This window comes from Podarcis pityusensis, assembly GCF_964106645.2.
Source record: "Podarcis pityusensis genome assembly, chromosome: 5".
NCBI lineage: Eukaryota > Metazoa > Chordata > Lepidosauria > Squamata > Lacertidae > Podarcis > Podarcis pityusensis.
In genome coordinates, this window is record NC_138032.1 from 38,091,853 (window position 1) to 38,110,904 (window position 19,052).

General features: G+C 43.7%; 1 protein-coding gene across 3 annotated transcripts in view; it reads left to right on the forward strand.

Annotated features, from left to right (window-relative positions):
• PFKL (phosphofructokinase, liver type) overlaps positions 1-19,052 on the forward strand; it is a 41,332-nt gene that overhangs the window by 4,100 nt on the left and 18,180 nt on the right. For 2 of the 3 annotated variants that reach the window (XM_081007277.1, XM_081007276.1), the window contains exons 2-9: positions 3,910-3,983; positions 6,138-6,215; positions 11,137-11,326; positions 13,070-13,235; positions 14,421-14,465; positions 14,645-14,753; positions 15,899-15,994; positions 16,961-17,053. In XM_081007277.1, the coding sequence (XP_080863403.1) occupies positions 3,910-3,983; positions 6,138-6,215; positions 11,137-11,326; positions 13,070-13,235; positions 14,421-14,465; positions 14,645-14,753; positions 15,899-15,994; positions 16,961-17,053 (851 nt within the window). Of the gene's footprint in view, positions 1-3,395; positions 3,469-3,909; positions 3,984-6,137; positions 6,216-11,136; positions 11,327-13,069; positions 13,236-14,420; positions 14,466-14,644; positions 14,754-15,898; positions 15,995-16,960; positions 17,054-19,052 lie in introns of those variants that run through there. The other variant, XM_081007278.1, reaches the window with a different exon arrangement.

Here is a 19,052-nt window from a genome sequence, read left to right on the forward strand (position 1 = left end):
TTGGTGCTTGGAGCAAATTTTTGGAGGGAGGTGCCTAGCAAATCCCTTCTCAAAGCCTTCTGATGTGGAAAATCTTGCTGGTCTGTACTTTCCCTGAGAGAAGTGGCTATATTTCCACTCGCCCCAAGGTAGGAAGGTACGTAACATTATCACTTGGCTAGTGCTTTATATGACATAAACAGGGTTGTGGGGTGGGGGTTGCCTCTTGTTGGGGATGACATCAATGAAGGTTTCTGACATCACCATGGTATCTTGTAGCAAACCAGTGTCTCTTTCTAGATGCTTTGCCCACCAAGGGAGAAAGCTGTAGACATGGCAGAATATTGGCAAGGGCTACTCTTGTGTAGCTGATGGGGCCTGTAAACAAAGCACAGTATGATGACAACTAGACAGATGGCACCAGATGGCCAGTTGTGATTTCTGCCTCTAATCAGTTAAGTCAGTTCATGTCCTCTGGCACACCTAATCCCAATGTTTTAAAACCGATTTAAAAGTCATGAAGTTTTAAAATAAAATAATGTTGCAATGAGTTTTCTTCCATGCATGCAGCCTGATGCAGGTCTCCACTGAGCATGGAAAACCACAGCACCTTGCATCATTGGGAAAAGCATATCCGTGGAATTCAATAAAATTGCTTTGTGTGCATGTGGGTACTGTATGTATTGTTACTGTTATTCCGTCCCACCCTTCCTCCCCAAGGAGCTCAGGGCAGCAAATGTTTGTGTATTTTTGTGGTGTTTGTGCTGGAAATTGGTTACATCCAGTTGGCCATGCCCACTACAGGCCTGGGGCCCCTGAAGGGTTGACCAAGGGGAAATGCAACTTTCCAGTAAAAAAGTTTTTCCCGCCCCTGTTTTAGAACTTCACATTGTCTAGCTTCTCTCTACAGTGGTTTTAATACTTTATATTTGCACAAAAAATGGAAATTAACTCTTAAGTAGCTTCCTTGATTTCTCCTAGTAGATGAAAAGCAGAATAGAAAACTTTAAAATAAATACGTTGTTTAATCCTTGCAAGTTTTAGCACAGTATACTGGAGCAAATGGGGTAATCTTCTGATAGCAGAATAAATGGCAGTATACTCAGAATCAACTTTTGATCTCATTATTGTTTGGGCATCACTTTTAATGGTATTGAAAAGTATTTTATGCAATACATGCCCCAATATGGCAAATTAGTTGAATAACTGGGACTTGTTTTACACATTAACTCCAATGCAGAGATGACTCGCATGACAAGAAGAGCTGCTTGTACACGAAGGACCAAAGTACAGCAGGCATATACAGATCGGAGGCAGGTAGCAATTTGTATCTGAGTACAGATGGGAATATCTTGGATAGTAGGAGTTGTCCAAAACATATGGAATGCACCAAGCTGGGGAAGGTTGGACTAGATGGCGAAATAGTCTGACCTGGCACAAGGCAACTTCCTATGAGAAGCGAGTTAAATCTGGTCTGAGCTATTGTGACACACTAGGCATATTTGTATTTTGACTCTATCTGCTTTTCTCCAGGGGAAGTAAAGGTAAAGGGACCCCTGACCATTAGGTCCAGTCGTGACTGACTCTGGGGTTGCGGCACTCATCTCGCTTTATTGGCTTGCTTTATTCCGGGTCATGTGGCCAGCATGACTATGCCGCTTCTGCTGAACCAGAGCAGCGCACGGAAATGCCGCTTACCTTCCCGCCGGAGCGGTACCTATTTATCTACTTGCACTTTGACGTGCTTTCGAACTGCTAGGTTGGCAGAAGCAGGGACCAAACAATGGGAGCTCACCCTGTCCCGGGGATTCAAACCGCCAACCTTCTGATCGGCAAGTCCTAAGCTCTGTGGTTTAACCCACAGCACCACCCGTGTCCCTCCAGGGGAAGTAGGTCTCTGTAAATAGCGGTTTCACAGGCAAGCTGATCTACTTGCATATTTTGCAGGGATGAAGCCCCGATAGCACAACTACCCACTGTGATTTGTTATCAGGTAGCTGACACAGCTCCCTGCTGACAGAAGTTTTTTTTTGCCTTTCCTTGTGACCTGTTACAATGGGAGAGTGGGATGGATCTTCCCATCTTTAGAGCAGGGAATTGGACTCCATGGATTCAGTGTGACTATGAGGGGTCAGTATCTACTGGACTGTTTGAAATTAGAATTCAGACCCCATGTTAAGGAAATCTATTGGCATAAAATACAAAGCCGCTGGATATGTGTTGCAGACAGATAATTTTTTTACGTGAGCATCTGTAAGATGCTATGGAATCTAAGAATGCAAAATAAGGGACTCAAAGATGGAAGGGTATATACTGTACTATACAAAGGGGAAGGAGGTGAAAGTAAGGAAAAGAAAAGAAAAGAAAAGAAAAGAAAAGAAAAGAGAAGAACCAGATTTTGAAGAGTAAGCTACAAAAATCCAACAAATGAGCCAAGTGAGTGGGGAGAAAGCCATGAGAGAGAGAGACAGAAACAGAGAGACTAGCTGCTGACACTCAGTCAAGGACAAGAAAAGAGACAACAACTAAATGTACCAAGAAAAAAGAAACATCCTGCATAACTGGCTTATTAGTTATCTAAAGGAGAAAGAGGCCTTTTTTGGAAAACGCCCATTCAAATGTCCTGGCTTCCAATAAGCCTTCTTTTGTCAGATTAAAGAGAGAAAATGGTACTTAAGAGGGGGAAATTGTGCTTTAGGGTTCCCATTTCTCTGGACAGAAGAAAACATGATCAGTGGAGCCAAATTGCATTGTCTCACTTTTGGAACTTGTGCCGTGTGAAACAGTGCAGAATGTGGTTTCAATAAACTGGGAATTCACAGTTCAATTCCCAGCTCAGTGGGTAGACTTAGGCAAGCTGCTACATCTTATGCTTACAATCCCCACTCCCCATCACTGCGAGTTTGCAATATGAGGGTAATAATAAATAGCATTCTACATTGCAAGGCTGTTATGGTTGCACAGATAACGTTTGTGAAAATGATTTGAGTTAGGAAAGGCATTATATACGGTAAATATCAAGATTCAGCGTTGTGATGAGTTAAGAGAGAGTATATGAAATTTGGCAAATGACACTGGTTCTAATATATTTCATGCCTCTTTAGTTTGGCCTCATGTTCAGGCCAAAAGTTAATGAAATCTGAGTCTTTAGTGGGTATCTTATTTCTCATTGCATCTCCGCCACAGATTGCAGACACTGTTGCTTTATTTCCAATCAAAAAATCTCTGGAACTAGAATAGCTTAAAAAGTCCTATCCTGTTTTGCCAAAGTCAGGTGGATCTCTTGGTTAATTTATAATGATTTATTAAAAGTTAATACATTTTTATTTAAGAACATACTTCCCTCCTCTCCAATTATTATGCCCAATGTGAGAAGGAGGCAACATCATCTTTGGCATTTTCTTTTGGCAGCTAAAGTGAAATAAAGTCAAATGTACACACTGAATACGTCAAGACAAACATTTTGCAGTTACATTTTTTATTTCCCAGGTATGTTGTGCCATTTTTGTGGGATTTCAGACATATTTCTTTTCTCATCCAATTATACTTGTTTCTTGCCTTCGTTTTTTGAGTGTATTAGCTTTTCTGTGCAAGGAGTTTTAACATGTTACTGGCAACTTGCATGCCACTAATGCCACCCTGAGCACTGTAACAAAGCAAACCTAAACATTCAGAAGGACATCCCACTGTGTTCAAAGGAGCTTGCTCCTTAGTAAGTATATTTTGGACAACTTCCTGAGTCTTGTTGAGCTAATGGGGATTGTAAGTCTCATGTGCCCTTCCTTGAAAATAAGTGAAAATTCAACATTTTTGCAGTGTGTTGCTTTATTCAAAACTAGCTATGCTTCTTACCAAAATAAAAGTGCAGAATTCTGCATCACTTTAGCTCAGGTTTGTATCATTTATTTACCTTGTCTTCTATCTCTCCAGGTATGAATGCTGCTGTCCGAGCCGTGACTCGCATGGGGATATATATTGGAGCAAAAGTGTTCCTGATCTATGAGGTTCAAAAGTTTTACCCATCAAAATGCTGTGTTGTTTTTTCCTTTGCATGTGGGTGGTTATTGGTGCAGCTTTGTTCTTTTTAAAATTGCTGGATAGTTGCCAGGAGACTCTGGAATCATGTAAATGACAGCGGAGCCTGGCTTGGACTAGACTGTTTCCTACCTTCTTCCTCTTAGCACTGGGAGAGTGAGATCACACCTTTCTCCCCTGCCCACCATGTGATGATCCATCCTTTTGACACCACTTGCAATGCTAGAGTGTAATGTTTACATTGGGCACACATGCATAAATTCCACTATGGGAAGGGCCAGTTCCCAGATTTGGCAGGGTGAGGGTGGAAATTGACTGTGTGATTTGGGCTAATGTGCATTGAATTTTATGGATCTATAACGCTGTTCAAACTTTGTGAACATATTGGGAGTGTCGAAGGCAGGTCATGTGTGCCTGGCAGGCAGAATAGGATGGTAAGAACTCTACCTCTACACAGTCAAAGGAAGAAGGTAGAGTATCTTCCGAAGTAGGCCTGGGTCTCATTGATATGGTAACAGCATCAGTCTCTTTCTCTGAAGGTTGGTGCTCAGAAATTGTCTTAGCAGGGGCTGTGTGATTAAGAAACATAACTGACTGTTTCACTCTTTTCCCTCTAAAAAGCCACAGCCTGGAAAGGCGAATTTTGCAAATTTCTCACGGGCAGAATCAATATCATTAAATAGTCCTTTGAAGTTAGGGAAATCCAGGGTGCAGTTTCTAGAATGAATATAAAGGTAAAGGGACCCCTGACCATTAGGTCCAGTCATGACCAGCTCTGGGGTTGTGGCGCTCATCTCACTTTATTGGCTGAGGAAGCTAGCGTACAGCTTCCGGGTCATGTTGCCAGCATGACTAAACCGCTTCTGGTGAACCAGAGCAGCGCACGAAAACACCATTTACCTTCCTTCTGGAGTGGTACCTATTTATCTACTTGCACTTTGATGTGCTTTCAAACTGCTTGGTTGGCAGGAGCAGGGACTGAGCAACGGGAGCTCACCCCGTTGTGGGGATTCGAACCGCCGACCTTCTGATCAGCAAGCCCTAGGCTCTGTGGTTTAACACACAGCGCCACCCGCGTCTAAGAATGAATATACAGGAAGTAAAATTAGATATGCAAATTAAGCAAGTGTGTATGGCCACCTGGATCCTGTCTTTTGCTGCTTCCTTTTAAAAACGACCTCCCCGTCACCTATTGAGATTAAATAGCATGCCTGTGTGGTTTTTAAAAAGGGAAACCAAGAATCTAATACGTCATACAGGCACTGGATGTCACATCCGAAGCCAGATTTCACAATTCACAGCATGATTAGTCATGCAGTAAACTAGTGCTCCTGGGTGCAGTTGTTTCACAGTTTGACTAGTGATCACATGACTCTCAAGAAGAGCCCAGAGCATGGCACCTTGGCAGCCCCTGGCCAGGAATATGAGGCAGCTGTAAAATGGGGCTCAGGGGAGGCATGATGATCAAGTTAGAACTAGATGTCACCTAGGATACTCCTTCACAAAAATTGACAATCTGTGCATTCTCTGACATACAAAATTAATTGCAGTATAATAATTTAACAACATGCTTTACAAGAACAAATGCTGAATACATTATATTTCTGAAGCTGAGTATCATTGAGGGATCTTTCAAAAACATTAGTATATTCTTCATAGAAAAGTTAAAGCAATAGCAATGGTGAGATAAACAGGCAAAACGCCTTTGTTCTTGTGATAACTTTCAAACTGTAAATCCACAAGAAACTTGGTACTGCCTATAAATTGTGGCAGACAGTTCCATAGTTTTCTCATGAGCTTCTCACTGTCCAGCAAGTTATGCAAGAACTCTTGCTGTGGTACTGTAAAATCAAATCCTGTAGAAATGTTGTGATAACATGCCATTTGTCTTTGTAATGTGTGTCCTTGAAGCTTTTGCAACTTTATTCTTGTATATTCAAGGGCTTCACATTTAATTGCCACTCTTTGTGTGATCTGAGGAGTATGGAGACAATATGGGTGGCTTATAGCTGTTTTAAGGGATTCTTTCAGCACTCCTTATGCTGGATTAATTTTAAAGGGTCATGGAGCAAGCTTTCCCTAGTGCAATGACGCATTCACACTGCTCTTTTTCCTCGTTGCAGGGTTACGAGGGACTGGTAGAAGGAGGAGAGAATATCAAGCAAGCAAACTGGCTCAGTGTATCCAACATAATTCAACTGGTAAGGCCCAAATGGTCATGCTGTCTGACTCCCTGCTGTGGAAGCAGACAGGCCTCATGACATTTCCAATCTCAGGTCCGTCTATAGCCACACATTGCCTTCTGGAGTACAGAACTCTGACTTACAGTAGCTCTCTGAGTGGTTTAGTTTAATTGTACATTTCTGAGTTGAAGTGCTAATTTATGGGTGCTAATGAAAACAAACCACCTCCTCTCATGGTCCCATTTTTCTCAAAATTCATGCAGATGCAATTTTCTCCTCACAGGAAGGGAGAAGGACTGTGCTGGGGTAGCAACATGGCCTACATAGTTCTGCAAATGCTCTGTTTGGTTCTTCTCGGCCTTTGTCTCCCAGATCACCAGTTATGACCTGTTCCACCTCCCCTGCTTTCCTGTGCCCTTTATAAATAACAGTTCTGCTCCCAAAATCTTGATTGGGTAAGCAGTGAGGTATTCCTTCTCCTAGAAGGCTCCATGTTAGAAGGAAGGAAGGAAACAGGCATCAATTGGAGAAAGAGTCTACATTGTGTGAATTCACAGCAGTGGGTATAGCTGTGGCACAGCTGGTTAGGTAACAGACCAGAAATGTATGTTGACTAGCACTGGAAATGAGATCCCTTGGTCTGTTTAAGAAAGGTTCTGTAGCTGCCTAGCGTGACCTCATGAGAGATGGGAGTTGTACTTGGCTGCCACTGCAGGGAGAAAGGAGGAGTGTTTTGGTACATTATCATACTCTTAAACTGACTTCTAAAGGAAGCCTGAATAATAAGATTGCGGGAGCTGCCCTGAATTGAATCCATTCATTCTAATCTGGTACTGTTTGTCCCAGCTAGCAGAAGCTTTAGGAAGATTGGGAAAGGGCCAGAGCACATGCTTCAGGAGGCCCCACATCCAATTCCTGGCATCTCCTGCCTGAAACCACAGAGAGACACTGTCAGTCAGTGTAGAGAATACTGAGCCAGGTGGACCAGTTTGGTCTGACTCTGTATTAGGCGGCTTCCTGTGTTCTTATGTAAGGTCTTCCAGGTCTCAGGCAGAGGTCCCTTGTAGCCTCTCTACCTGATATGGCCCCAGTTGTGAGATGAGGCAGGGTCCCTCCCTGAATTGGGATATTTAGCATAAGCTTTGCAGTAGATTACCAAGAAATGTTTTCCTGGAGGAATCACAAGAAAGTGTTGAGGTTTGGAGAAAGCAATCCAGTCAGTTAAATCTCCTAATGAATTGATTTCACATTATTTCATACCTGATGCATTCCCCAGTCCAAAGATTACATCACTTTTCCTTGTCAGTCATTGTTACTTCATATGGACATCCTCCAGAGAGACGACTCTAATTTCATCTGTTAGCCTGGGATGCTTAACTTGCCCTTTCACCTTTATGATTTCTTCACTGTGCTTGGTTTCATGGAAGGTCAAATAGTGGCTTTGGGTTTGTTCTACAAAAAGATCCATTTATTGTGGGTGGATTAGACATATTCATTCTTTGGCCCACCACAGTCACAAGTGATAGGAATTAATTTGTGGTGGCATAGTTTTAAAATATCTGTGTCACATGATTTATTATTACAGTGGTGCCTTGCAAGACGAAATTAATTCGTTCTGCGAGTTTTTTCATTTTGCGAATTTTTCGTCTTGCGAAGCACGGTTTCCCAAAGTCTTCAAAATCACCAAAGTCTTCAAAAACCTCAAAAAAGGCTACCACACCGCGTGCTATGAGTTGCTCCTCGAAGTCACCCTGGGTATTAACGGTTTTAAGAAAAAGGAAACAAACTTGCAAGACGTTTTCGTTTTTTCCGTTTTTCGTCTTGCGAAGCAAGCCCATAGGGAAATTCGTCTTGCGAAGCAACTCAAAAAACAAAAAACTCATTCGTCTTGCGAGTTTTTCGTCTTGCGAGGCATTCGTCTTGCGAGGTACCACTGTATTATTATTAGGCAGATGCTAAATTTCCTTTTTCCTTCCTCAGGCTCAAAAAAGTGTGTGTTGACAGAGAAATCATCATCAGGGCCTTGTCAATTTTAAGTTCTTTACCTAAAATGCCTGATGAGAGTAAATGCTTATGTTTAAAATATGTGTGTGATGCATGTCTAGATTTCAAGGAACCCCGAAATGGCCACAGCTTCCTGCATTATATACGTATGTGTAGGGTTATCATATTTCTAAAAGTGAAAATCTGGACACAAAACTTTAAAAAGCTATTTTTAAGGAAATACTCAAAAACTCCACTTGCAACGATTTCCACTGTTTACAAGGGCCTAATCCCGGCTATGTCCAGACATATGGCAGCCCTACCTATGTGGGAATTGTGTTTTCCCAATAAATCTCTCTCTCTCTGAAGTGACCTTGCTTTGTTCAGGTGTATAGAATATAACTAAGTGTAATTTGCAATTTCTGGCTCTTGACTCTACTCCGGTTTTTATTTCTTTCCACCTGGTTCATCATAATCGCCTGAGTTATTGCCTGGTAATTCCAGATGTCTCAGAAACTCTGCTGTAGGCTGGGTCTAATCCAACTCAGCTCCGTTCACCTGGGTATAACATCTGCCGCCCGCGGGTAGGGTGGGAGTGCTGCAGTTCTCGCACCACTGAGCTGGAATTGCTTCCTAGGTGATCCTGATTGTCAGGAGCTCTCTGAACTGGGACCTGCTCAGCCCCCTCCTAATAGTGTTTGTGTTGTTGTTTTTCCCCTTCTTAGAGCCTTTCCCAATTTGACTGGTGTGCCTCCTTTCCCTCAGGTAACATTCTGGTCTTGCATGCCTCTGCAGGATGTCCCCTTCTTGTCCCTCACCCTCCATGTCTTTCTGATACTGTCAATGCAGCCTGCTGTTTCTGATGGGCTTAAGCAAGGCCAGCATGCTGTCTGCAGTGCTTTGTTTTACCTGCCCATGTAGACTTACCTTCAGAAAGATGAGGACAAGGGTGGCAGCTGTGTCAGTGACTGTGGTGCTGGTGCACCCCTTTAGCAGGGTACGGCAAGCCTCCGGGCAGGAATCTTAACTGTGCTAACAGCATGTTCTCCCTCTACAGACCTTCACAGCACATTGCTCTTTGTATTTATTCCAGTAACAGTTGCATCCCTCATTGTTGTGTTCCTCTACCCCCTCTTGTTTTCTTGCTCTAAAGTGACGCTTGTTGGTCATAGTCTGGAGTTTTAGCTCAATGGAGTTTGTGGTGCTATTCCCGTAGCTCTTGTGCTGTTCAAGAGTGGGGATGGCATTCAGAAAGATCATTTCCCCTGTCACAGCAGCGTTCATCAACATTGTGAGGATCCCAGCAGGAGATCCTACTGAGCAGCAGTTTTGTGTGAAGAGCATCGAAGGCAGTGTTAGAGACTGAGATATGAAAGCCAGGAGCTAAATGGCACCTTAAACCTAGGTTATGGGCACAACAACAGAATGTCTAGGTGCGCTTTTTTATAACAAGAATACAAAGCTGAAAATGAATGAACTGCAGCTAAAACTATTATGTTCATTTTTCACATGGTCTAGTCCTTCCCCTGCTCAACCCCCTAATATTCTTAAGAGGGTGTCTTCTCCAGTCTTCAGAGAGTAGCTGGAAGTGGGGAGGCAGAAAAAGGTGCTCCTTTTCTTCCACTCTGCAGTTTTAATCTGAAATCTTAGGCGCATTTTTGCGCCCATAACTCAGAAACTGCTCGCGCTAATGAAATTCCCTGTCGCAAAATGAACCTAGAACAATGTAAGTTTTGAACACTGATCAAGGGGCAGGAGTGATTTTGAGTGAAATGAGAGATGCCCCTGTGTTATGGTAGGGGACAGAGCAGATTTGTCACACTTGGCTGGGTTGCAGCACACAGACTGGGCCAGGCCTGTGCTCCTCTAGCTGTGTTGTCCAAGACCCTTTCAAAAGGAGAGTTGCCTGATAGTGAAGTCAGCTGTTCAGTGGTACATATTACATAGTGTCTCCACCCCCATCGTTCTACCTGGACTAGTGCCATCGTTCTACCTGGTCTAGTGCCGAGGGCCTTCTGGGGGTTCCCTCACTGCGAGAAGCCAAGTTACAGGGAACCAAGCAGAGGGCCTTCTCGGTAGTGGTACCCGCCCTGTGGAACACCCTCCCACCAGATGTCAAAGAGAAGAACAGCTACCAGACTTTTAGAAGACATCTGAAAGCAGCCCTCTTTAGGGAAGCTTTTAATGTTTAACAGACTACTGTTTTTTATGCTTTGTTGGAAGCCGCCCAGAGTGGCTGGGGAAACCCAGCCAGATGGGTAGGGTATAAATAATAAATTATTATTATTATTATTATTATTATTAGCAATAGTCAGAGCTGCTGTTTATCAATAAAATGATTTATAAGGACTGCAACAGTACATGATTTATAAAAACTGCAACACCAAGTCCACTGAAGATCACCGTTCTGGCAGCAGCATGACTGGATAGAGAAAGAGACATTTCCATATCCCTTCTTCGCATTTCAGTATACATAACGGTGTATCAGGGTAATCCCATGCCTTGGGGTTGTTGCATTTATCTTCATACCCACTAGCACTGGAGCCCCCTGGTACATCAGGTTAGAAATAAGAATCCTGCACTTCTTGGGCCGATGTGGCATATGCCTTCTGTATTTAGAGGATATAGCAATCCAATTCTGCTTGAATCTGGAACTTCAAAGAAACCATCTTTTAAACAGTATCTCTCTTTAGAACAGGGTTGGGAAACTTGTAGCCCTCTGGGGTTTGGTGGGCCACAGCTCTCATTGGCCATTCCAGCTGGGAGTGGTTGGACTTGTAATCCAACACCTGGAGGGGAACCCCAACCCAGATGTAGAAAGTCCCCATGCTTTATTCCTGTTGGAACTCCCAGCCCTTCGAGATGTTGATGACCTTTGTGCTTATCCGTGGATCTGTCTGCTGACTTCCGATTTGTCTTCTGAACTTCCTTTCTCACCTGGTTTCTTCGTTTGTAGGGTGGCACCATCATTGGCAGTGCCCGCTGCAAAGCTTTCACAACCCGGGAGGGCCGCCTCCAGGCTGCCTACAACCTGGTGCAGCACGGCATCACCAACTTGTGCGTCATTGGTGGGGACGGAAGCCTGACTGGTGCAAATATATTCCGCTCGGAGTGGGGTGGTCTTTTGGAGGAACTGGTCAAAGAAGGTACGTGTGAACCTTAGTCCCCTTCAGAGCACTACTCCAGTGAGTCAACCTGATGCCTATATCAGAGAAATCCCAATAGCAGTCTTGGATGTTAGAAATCCCCCTAACAATGAACCCACATGGTAAAGGCCAATAGAATTGGAGCCAAAACTGAGCCTTTGAGAAACAAGAGAGATGTATCAGCATGCTAGGTTTGTAGAGGTACCCCCTGCCAAAAAAAAGGTTTGGTTTAACCCCACCCACTCACAGTCCACTGAGGACAGAGCATCCATTGCTCAATATCTTCAAAATGTTGAGTGTCAGTTCAAAAATAAAAACAAAAACGGGGGTGGGTGGGTGTCATGAGTAAAACGTCCTGCTTGATTCCCTTACAACTTACTGTATCCTGGGCATGGACCTCACAGGTGACCTGGGATGCTGTCAGAGCCCTTGCACTGCCTTCCCAAAGCTGGATAAGCCTGCAATTTCAACTTTCACAGGGGTGGGGATAAATAAATAGAGACTGGATTTCCTTCGCTGTCCATTTATTTATTTCAGCTTCCATGCAAAGCTACGATCACGTGAATAAAAGAACCGTAAGATGCAGGTTACCAGTACAAAAACACTACACGGTATGAGGAAGGAAAATGGGGCATTAAAAACTCGTTCTGAAGCAGTTTCATATACATGCTTTTCCCCCATTTAATTTCCCCAACCTCCCTCCCTGGCAGGATTGTCTTTACAACTTCAACCTTCTGTGAAAGTTTATCACTATGAAGGGCCTTGAAACTTACTGTGACTATGTTTTACATTCAATTACACACCCACTTACCCTTTCATTCCTCAATACATGCATGCAGTGAGCAGAAGGGACCTTCAGTAGCACAGAAATAAACACACAGGAGCCTGACCACTGAGGACTGTTCAAGTTTGCAGACCTTCAATTTCATACAATGGAGAGGAAAAGAAACTCAAATATACAAGAGTGTCTATAAACACTACATTGTTCATGATTTTTTTAAAAGAACAAAATAGAGCAAAGTTAAAGACGTTGTTGTTGTTGTTGTTTAGTCATTCAGTCGTGTCTGACTCTTCGTGACCCCATGGACCAGAGCACGCCAGGCAGTTAAGTTAAAGATGAGCACTCCTTAATTCTGCAAAAAGTTGCGTAGCAATCTTTATAGCTTAGAATACAAAATTTGCCAGTGATTCAGTTACATGATATTGTGTATCCATGGCCAAGATGTTTGAAAGGAAACAATCAAGTAACAAATGAGTCTGGCTTTTTCATCTCTCTAAAAATTACACAATAGTAACACATTTAGTATATGAGGCTAGTTATACTTGCATTTAGAAAGCTTTCCGTCTTAGTGGAGTCAATGCTAACTTAATTTGTGGGGCTTAATTTGCTGCCCTGCTCCTTCTTAAAATTCTTTTTTCCCCCTAGTTAAAAACATGATTCTGCAATCAAGCTAGTATCAGTGCCAGATTATGGTTTTCAGATTATCAAGATGCAATTGCAAATCAAGTTGAAAAGACATTAAGGTTATAATCTCATTTACAGTCTCAAGTTAATAGGAAAGAAATATAACTTCACTCAAATTAACAATTAACCATTTCCAGTTGGGCTAACACCATCCTATTTTCTACTTTAGGATATGTTCTCTTCATATGTAATTGTCATTTCCATAGTCCTTTCCCTAGACAGACCATCTCTCATTCATATCCATTTGTTAATATTTTCTCTTTCTCTTTCTTCCTCAGGGAAGATCACTGAGGAGGTGTCTCAGACATACTGTCATTTAAACATTGTGGGCCTGGTGGGCTCCATTGACAACGATTTCTGTGGTACAGATATGACCATTGGCACTGACTCTGCCCTGCACCGTATCATGGAGGTGATTGACGCAATCACCACTACTGCCCAGAGGTCAGCAAATGATTTCTCAGGTCTTTTGCTTCCTATCTTCCTTTACAAAAGGCTGCAGCATGCCTAGGACAAGCCTGAGAGCTATGTAACCAGCAGTTAGTTCCTGCCCTGCAGAAGCGTTTTTCCAAAGGGTGTGTAGGTGTGATGAACCTGCTTTTCTGGGGCTAACTCCCTATTAGAGCCTTCCCAGATATTGCACCACCCAGAACAATTAAGTTAGCGCCATTGAAATCAATGGACCTAACAGTCATTTTCATTGAGTATATTCTGAGTAAACCTTAGTTGAATGCCACCCTTGGCATTTTTCCTTGCATTATAAAAGGAACTCATTAGCCAAGTACACAGATGTCTTCATCAAAGATGACACTTGTGTTGCTGAGATGTTATATTTCTCCCCACTCATTCAGCAACATGTTGCTAAGAAAATGTGAATCCCTACCTGCCTGCACGACATGTGCAGTCTTTGCCACATGAGCACTGTTTCACTTTGGAGTTCCTGTGCTGGAGGCACCATATAAGCAATATCTGCTTGCCCAAATGGTTCAGAAGCAAGACCTGGTTGCCTTCCTTGATCTTCAGAGGCAAGCAGCCACTGCCTCAGCAGCCTTCTGCTCCTTCCACAAGTAGCAGTGCACTGCATCTTTCCTGGGCTAAAATGCGCAACCCTACACTGTTCCAGAGAGGTGGAGGAGAAGCAGCAGCACAGTACCTCCCTGCTCACTCCTCCCTGGTGTGGCTCATTTTCTAACCTAGGCTCTACAGATTTTGGTTGCTCCTCCCTCTGCAAGAGAATGTGGAGTCTTAATTGTGACATCCTTCTGAGCACTTCCGATGTGCATGCGACTTCAGGTGCTCATTCCTGTCGCAGTTAGGTTTGCTGAGTAAGCAGCAAGATGTTTTATCCTAAGTCTGGAGACTTTTTGATTCTTTCCAAAGTCAGCCCAAGGCCTGGGAGAGTCCCCTTCAAAGGCCTAAGAGACTGGAGGGAAAAGACAAAATGAAATATGTGCTCACCAGCAGCAAGCTCTCAAGCACATCTGTGGGCTCGTGCTCCCAGCATTGATGCTGTCTCTTCCCCTGTCCAGCTAACGTGTGTGTAAATACTGCACTAATGAGAAGATGCAACTGAAGCATGCACTGAATGACCATCTGGACAAGTCTTTACTCTCTTATTTTGCTTTGCAGTCACCAGAGAACATTTGTGCTGGAGGTGATGGGCAGGCACTGTGGGTAAGGAGAGAGCTCTCTTGTTATTTTTTTCGTTGAGGGAGACCTGGGTTTCCAGTTAGGGGATTAAATCTAAACATGGGTATATGCCTGCCACCCACCCACCCATCTCACAAATCTTTCACCGTGATTGATACCCCCGGGTTCATTATTCACAAGCTGACTCTCTTCTTCCTCTGCAGGTACCTTGCATTAGTTTCAGCTTTGGCTTCTGGTGCAGACTGGCTTTTCATCCCTGAGTCACCTCCTGAGGATGACTGGGAGGATTTCATGTGTGAGAGGCTTGGTGAGGTGGGTGTCGGTGAGATCTGTTGCACAACAAAAATGAAATTGTGTGCTCTTTCTCTGATGAGTACAAATGGGGGGGGGCATTTCATTTATATTCTCTTCTTTAGTGGCTGCATCTAAGTTGATGGGGCCATATATTTCTTTCCAGAGAGCTTACAGGATCAGATCTATTAATGCACTGTGCACCAGCTCACAGCAGCATTCCAGAGCTCTCTGTGCTGCTGATGTGTTGCTCTTTGTGGAAGACCTTCCTTTGTGTGTATGCTGTACTGCAGATAAATGCAGGTGACACTGGGTAGGAAAAGCTGGCCGAGAGAGGCATGGAGCTGGGGGGAAAAGGACAGGATCTCAAGAGAGAGAGAGTTGAGGATTGGCAGCTTTTTAGTTTAGAGAAGGTGGATCGAGAGAAGCTTTTCTTCCTCTAATACTAGAATTTGAGGACATTCAATGAAGCTGAATGTTGGAAGATCTGGGACAGAAATACTCCTTCGCGAAGCACATGGAATTCACTCCTGCAAGAGGCAGTGATGGCCACCAACTTGGATGCTTTAAAAAAGGATTCGACAAATTCATGGAGGATGAAGCTATCAGAAGCTAGCCACCCTGGCTGCATTCTCCCTCAACTCCTGGAGGCAATATGCTCCTGAATACCAGTTGCTGGAAACTGCAAGAGGGGAGAGCGGTGTGGTGCTCAGGCCCTGCTTCCAGGTTTCCCATGGGCATCTGATTAGCCACTATGGGAGCAGGATGCTAGACTAGAAGAGCCACTGACCTGATCCAGCAGACCATTCTTAATATCTTAGTATTAGATACCGAACCACCTAGCTGCCTTTAGTCATCCTTTCTCAGCAGGCAGGAACTACAACAGGGGCAGGGAACATTTGGCCCTCCAGATATTGTTGGACACCCCCAACTCCTGTTAGCCCCAGCCAGCATCACCATGGTCAAAAGTGATGGGAGCTGTAGAGCAGCAACACCTGGAGAACCATTACTTCCCCATCCCTGAACTGCAAAGTTGCTGATGGGGAAAGGCTTGACTGTCAAGCCTAAGGTGTTAATGTTAGGCTTATGAGAGAGTCTCCGTTAACTTAGCCTCTTGCCTTTCCCTGATGGATCAGTCATTGGCTTCCATATTTTTCTTTGGATAGACCCGGAGCAGAGGATCCCGGCTGAATATTATCATCATCGCTGAAGGTGCCATAGACAGGAATGGAAAACCAATCACTTCTAACTATGTGAAGGATGTAAGTAACTGATTAATGTTGTAGAGCCATAGCAGTGAAAGTATTTTTCAGCACACGGTTCTTAGAAAAGAGGCTTTTCCATATTTTGGAACTATCTTGAGTATAAAAATATCCTGTGAACTTGACAGCTGTCCATTTTTCACTTGGGCTTCCCAGCTTTCTTCGGGCTTTGAATCACTCCGGAGAATTTTAAAGTGGGCATTTGCAGCTTCAATGCAGATGTAAACATTGCATTGGCAACCTCACGGATTACTGCAATGCACTCTATGTGTTGTTACATGTGTTGTTGGAGTGGATCTGGAGGCCGTAGCTGATGCAGAAAACTGCGGCTAGGTTGCTTGTGGGGCAAACAATTTGCTTGCAGGATTTGCACTGGCTGCCAGTTGGCTACTGGGCCATGTTCAAGGTGTTAGTACTAACATACAAGTCCCTATACAGCTTAGGACCAAGTTACTTGAGAGACCGCCTTAACCCTTACACACCCAATAAATCACTGCCGTCCACAAGAGAGTCTCTCCTATAAGTACCAGAAGCCTTCCCTATGGTAACTTGGAGCAGGGCTTTTACTGTGGCCACCCCTCTTATGTGGGACAGCATTCCTGTCAATATACGACTGGCACCTACTATCTGCATTTTCCACAAGCAGCTGAATGCATTTTGTTCCAGGAGGCTTTCCCAGCTGGATAAATGGGTCTTTGCTATGAGTATTCACTTGACAGGGTTTTAGTCTTGTTTTAAATGTATTTATTATATTTGTGGTTTTAGCAATTTTTCATCATGTAAATTGCTTTGAGACAGTAGTTTAGAAGGTGATTAATAAATTGATAATAATAGTAATAATGATGGTAATAATAAATGTCTGACCTAGAGCCCCTCTCCCAGTTTACCAGGGAATCTGGTACAGGGAAGCTGTAAGCATACTTTAACTCCAGATTTTCTTTCTCCCTTCCCCCACTTTCTGATCAGCTGGTTGTCAAGCGCCTGGGTTTCGACACTCGTGTGACTGTGCTTGGCCACGTGCAGCGTGGTGGGACCCCCTCAGCATTTGATCGTGTCCTGGTAAGTGTTACTCTTTTTCTTTTTCTTTTGCTAGATGTCTGGCATGTTCAGGGTATGTCTAAGGAATGGCTTCTCACTCTCTTGGTAAAGTGCCGTTGTGTTAGCAGCAGAAAGGCGAGTCAGAGCTGAAGACCCTGAAAAAAAGCAGGAACCTCACAGACTGAGTGCATGTGCCCTGCTGCCATTTAGAAATCAGTCGCCCACACTGGTCGAGCATTATGCCCCACTGTATATAGGTGGAGATAAGCCATAACTAAAAGGAAACACTGCTGGTATGTTGTACTGCAAGTCCTCTTTCAAAACTGGCATGCAGAACTCACAATAGGCAAATGCAGTAGACTGGATGGCAAGAAGGCATTTTCTGCACCCTTCATGGTGTTTGCTTTGTTTATTCTTGGCTTGGCCACTCGGAAGCAAACAGAAAAATTGTCCTGGTTTTGCAGGCTCTGGTGTTAAATCCAGAGGCTTCCTGGACCTTCTTTTAGGCTAGTGTTTCTAGATCTCTGGGTGTGACTTAGTCCTGTCTGAACAATAAACCCTGCTGTGCATCGTAGAGACAGCCTTGTGTTCTTCATTCCATTGTGTAGAATGCCTGATCCATTTCTATTTAACACTATTAGAAACCTTTGTTAACCTTGAAATTTTCCAGGATCTCAGTATTCTTCATCAATGCAGGGATGGGGCAGTCTTCACTTTCAAGATAGTGTCACATCTTGTTGCAAGCCGTAGTTAACTTGTAAATAATGCAAGGGCTAGGAACTCTCCCTGCCTGGTCTTGGCTGGTCAAAAGCAAGATTCTTAGCAGAGCTCCATTCAGAGCTCAGAATACTTAGCTACTTCTTTTTTCTATTCTCTCTTTTGCCTTCCTCTTTGTTTAGGACTGGTCTTGGAAGGAGAGGCTTTTCATTAGGTCATGGTTTTCTTTTTGTCTTAACCTTTCCCACTGCTCCAGAGGATTCCCTGCACTCTTAGTGGTATTGAAACGAGACAGTCTTTTCCCACCCCACAAAAAAACACACACTATTAAACAGGGTAGGAAAATCGCATCTGGAATTCCTGTGCCGCAAGAAAGGAGTGGGTGAATATTTTTCTGCATTTGTAGGCTAGACCATTCTAAGACCTGGGGATGACCTTCTGTCCCATCTTCTTCATGTTTTCTCTTTCGGAAATGGTCCATTAGATGTGTTTTTACAGTAATATTTGTCCAGTTGGTCAACCTGGTGTTTCGAGAGCTGAATTTTGCAAACTGCTGGTTTATCCAGTACTACAGGATAGGAGGAGTTGTTTTTAGCTTCTGGTGCAGCCTGGCAGTGCCCTCCTTGGCATCTTTGCAAGCTGACCCTGTGACCCAGAGGAAGCACTGCCCTCAGAGTAAAGGCTGCTCCTATCTGCCACTACCAAGAATGGGAACTAACAGAAAAAGACAGATTTCCGTTTCTCAGTAAAGCAAACAACCCAATTAGTTGCACGTATTCAGTTTCCTCTGAAGAGGTGGCTCTCTAGGCCTGTTAAACAAGATCGGTCGACATGATAGTTAGCAACGTGCACTAAGAAGAGAGAAAATACAGCAGTTTGGAAAAACAGCTGTTATGAGAACGTGTCAGATAGCACTGCAGAACTTTGTTGGGTAAGAGGGAGCGGCTGTGGACCAAAGCCATTCTGTGCTGCTCCTAATGTGTGAACACCCGGGAAGAGTGTTTTCTGTTAGAGGAAACTTTGAATACTGGCTCTTTCTATCATCTCAGTTCATATTCCTGCTGCTGGGAGTCTTTTGTTTCTTTATATGTCTCCAAGGCAAGCCTTTTCCCATTAGCACTTCTTTGCAGTCTTGCTGCTTTGTAACTTTAGGAGATGCATATTATACAGGTTGTGTGCTGCTGCTGATGTGAAAACCGTGGGCATTTGTTAGCGTCACAATTACCCCATCTTTCTGTCTCAGTGGTTTTTACATTGAAACACATACACATTTTTGAAGTGGTGAAGTATGATTTCCAGTGCT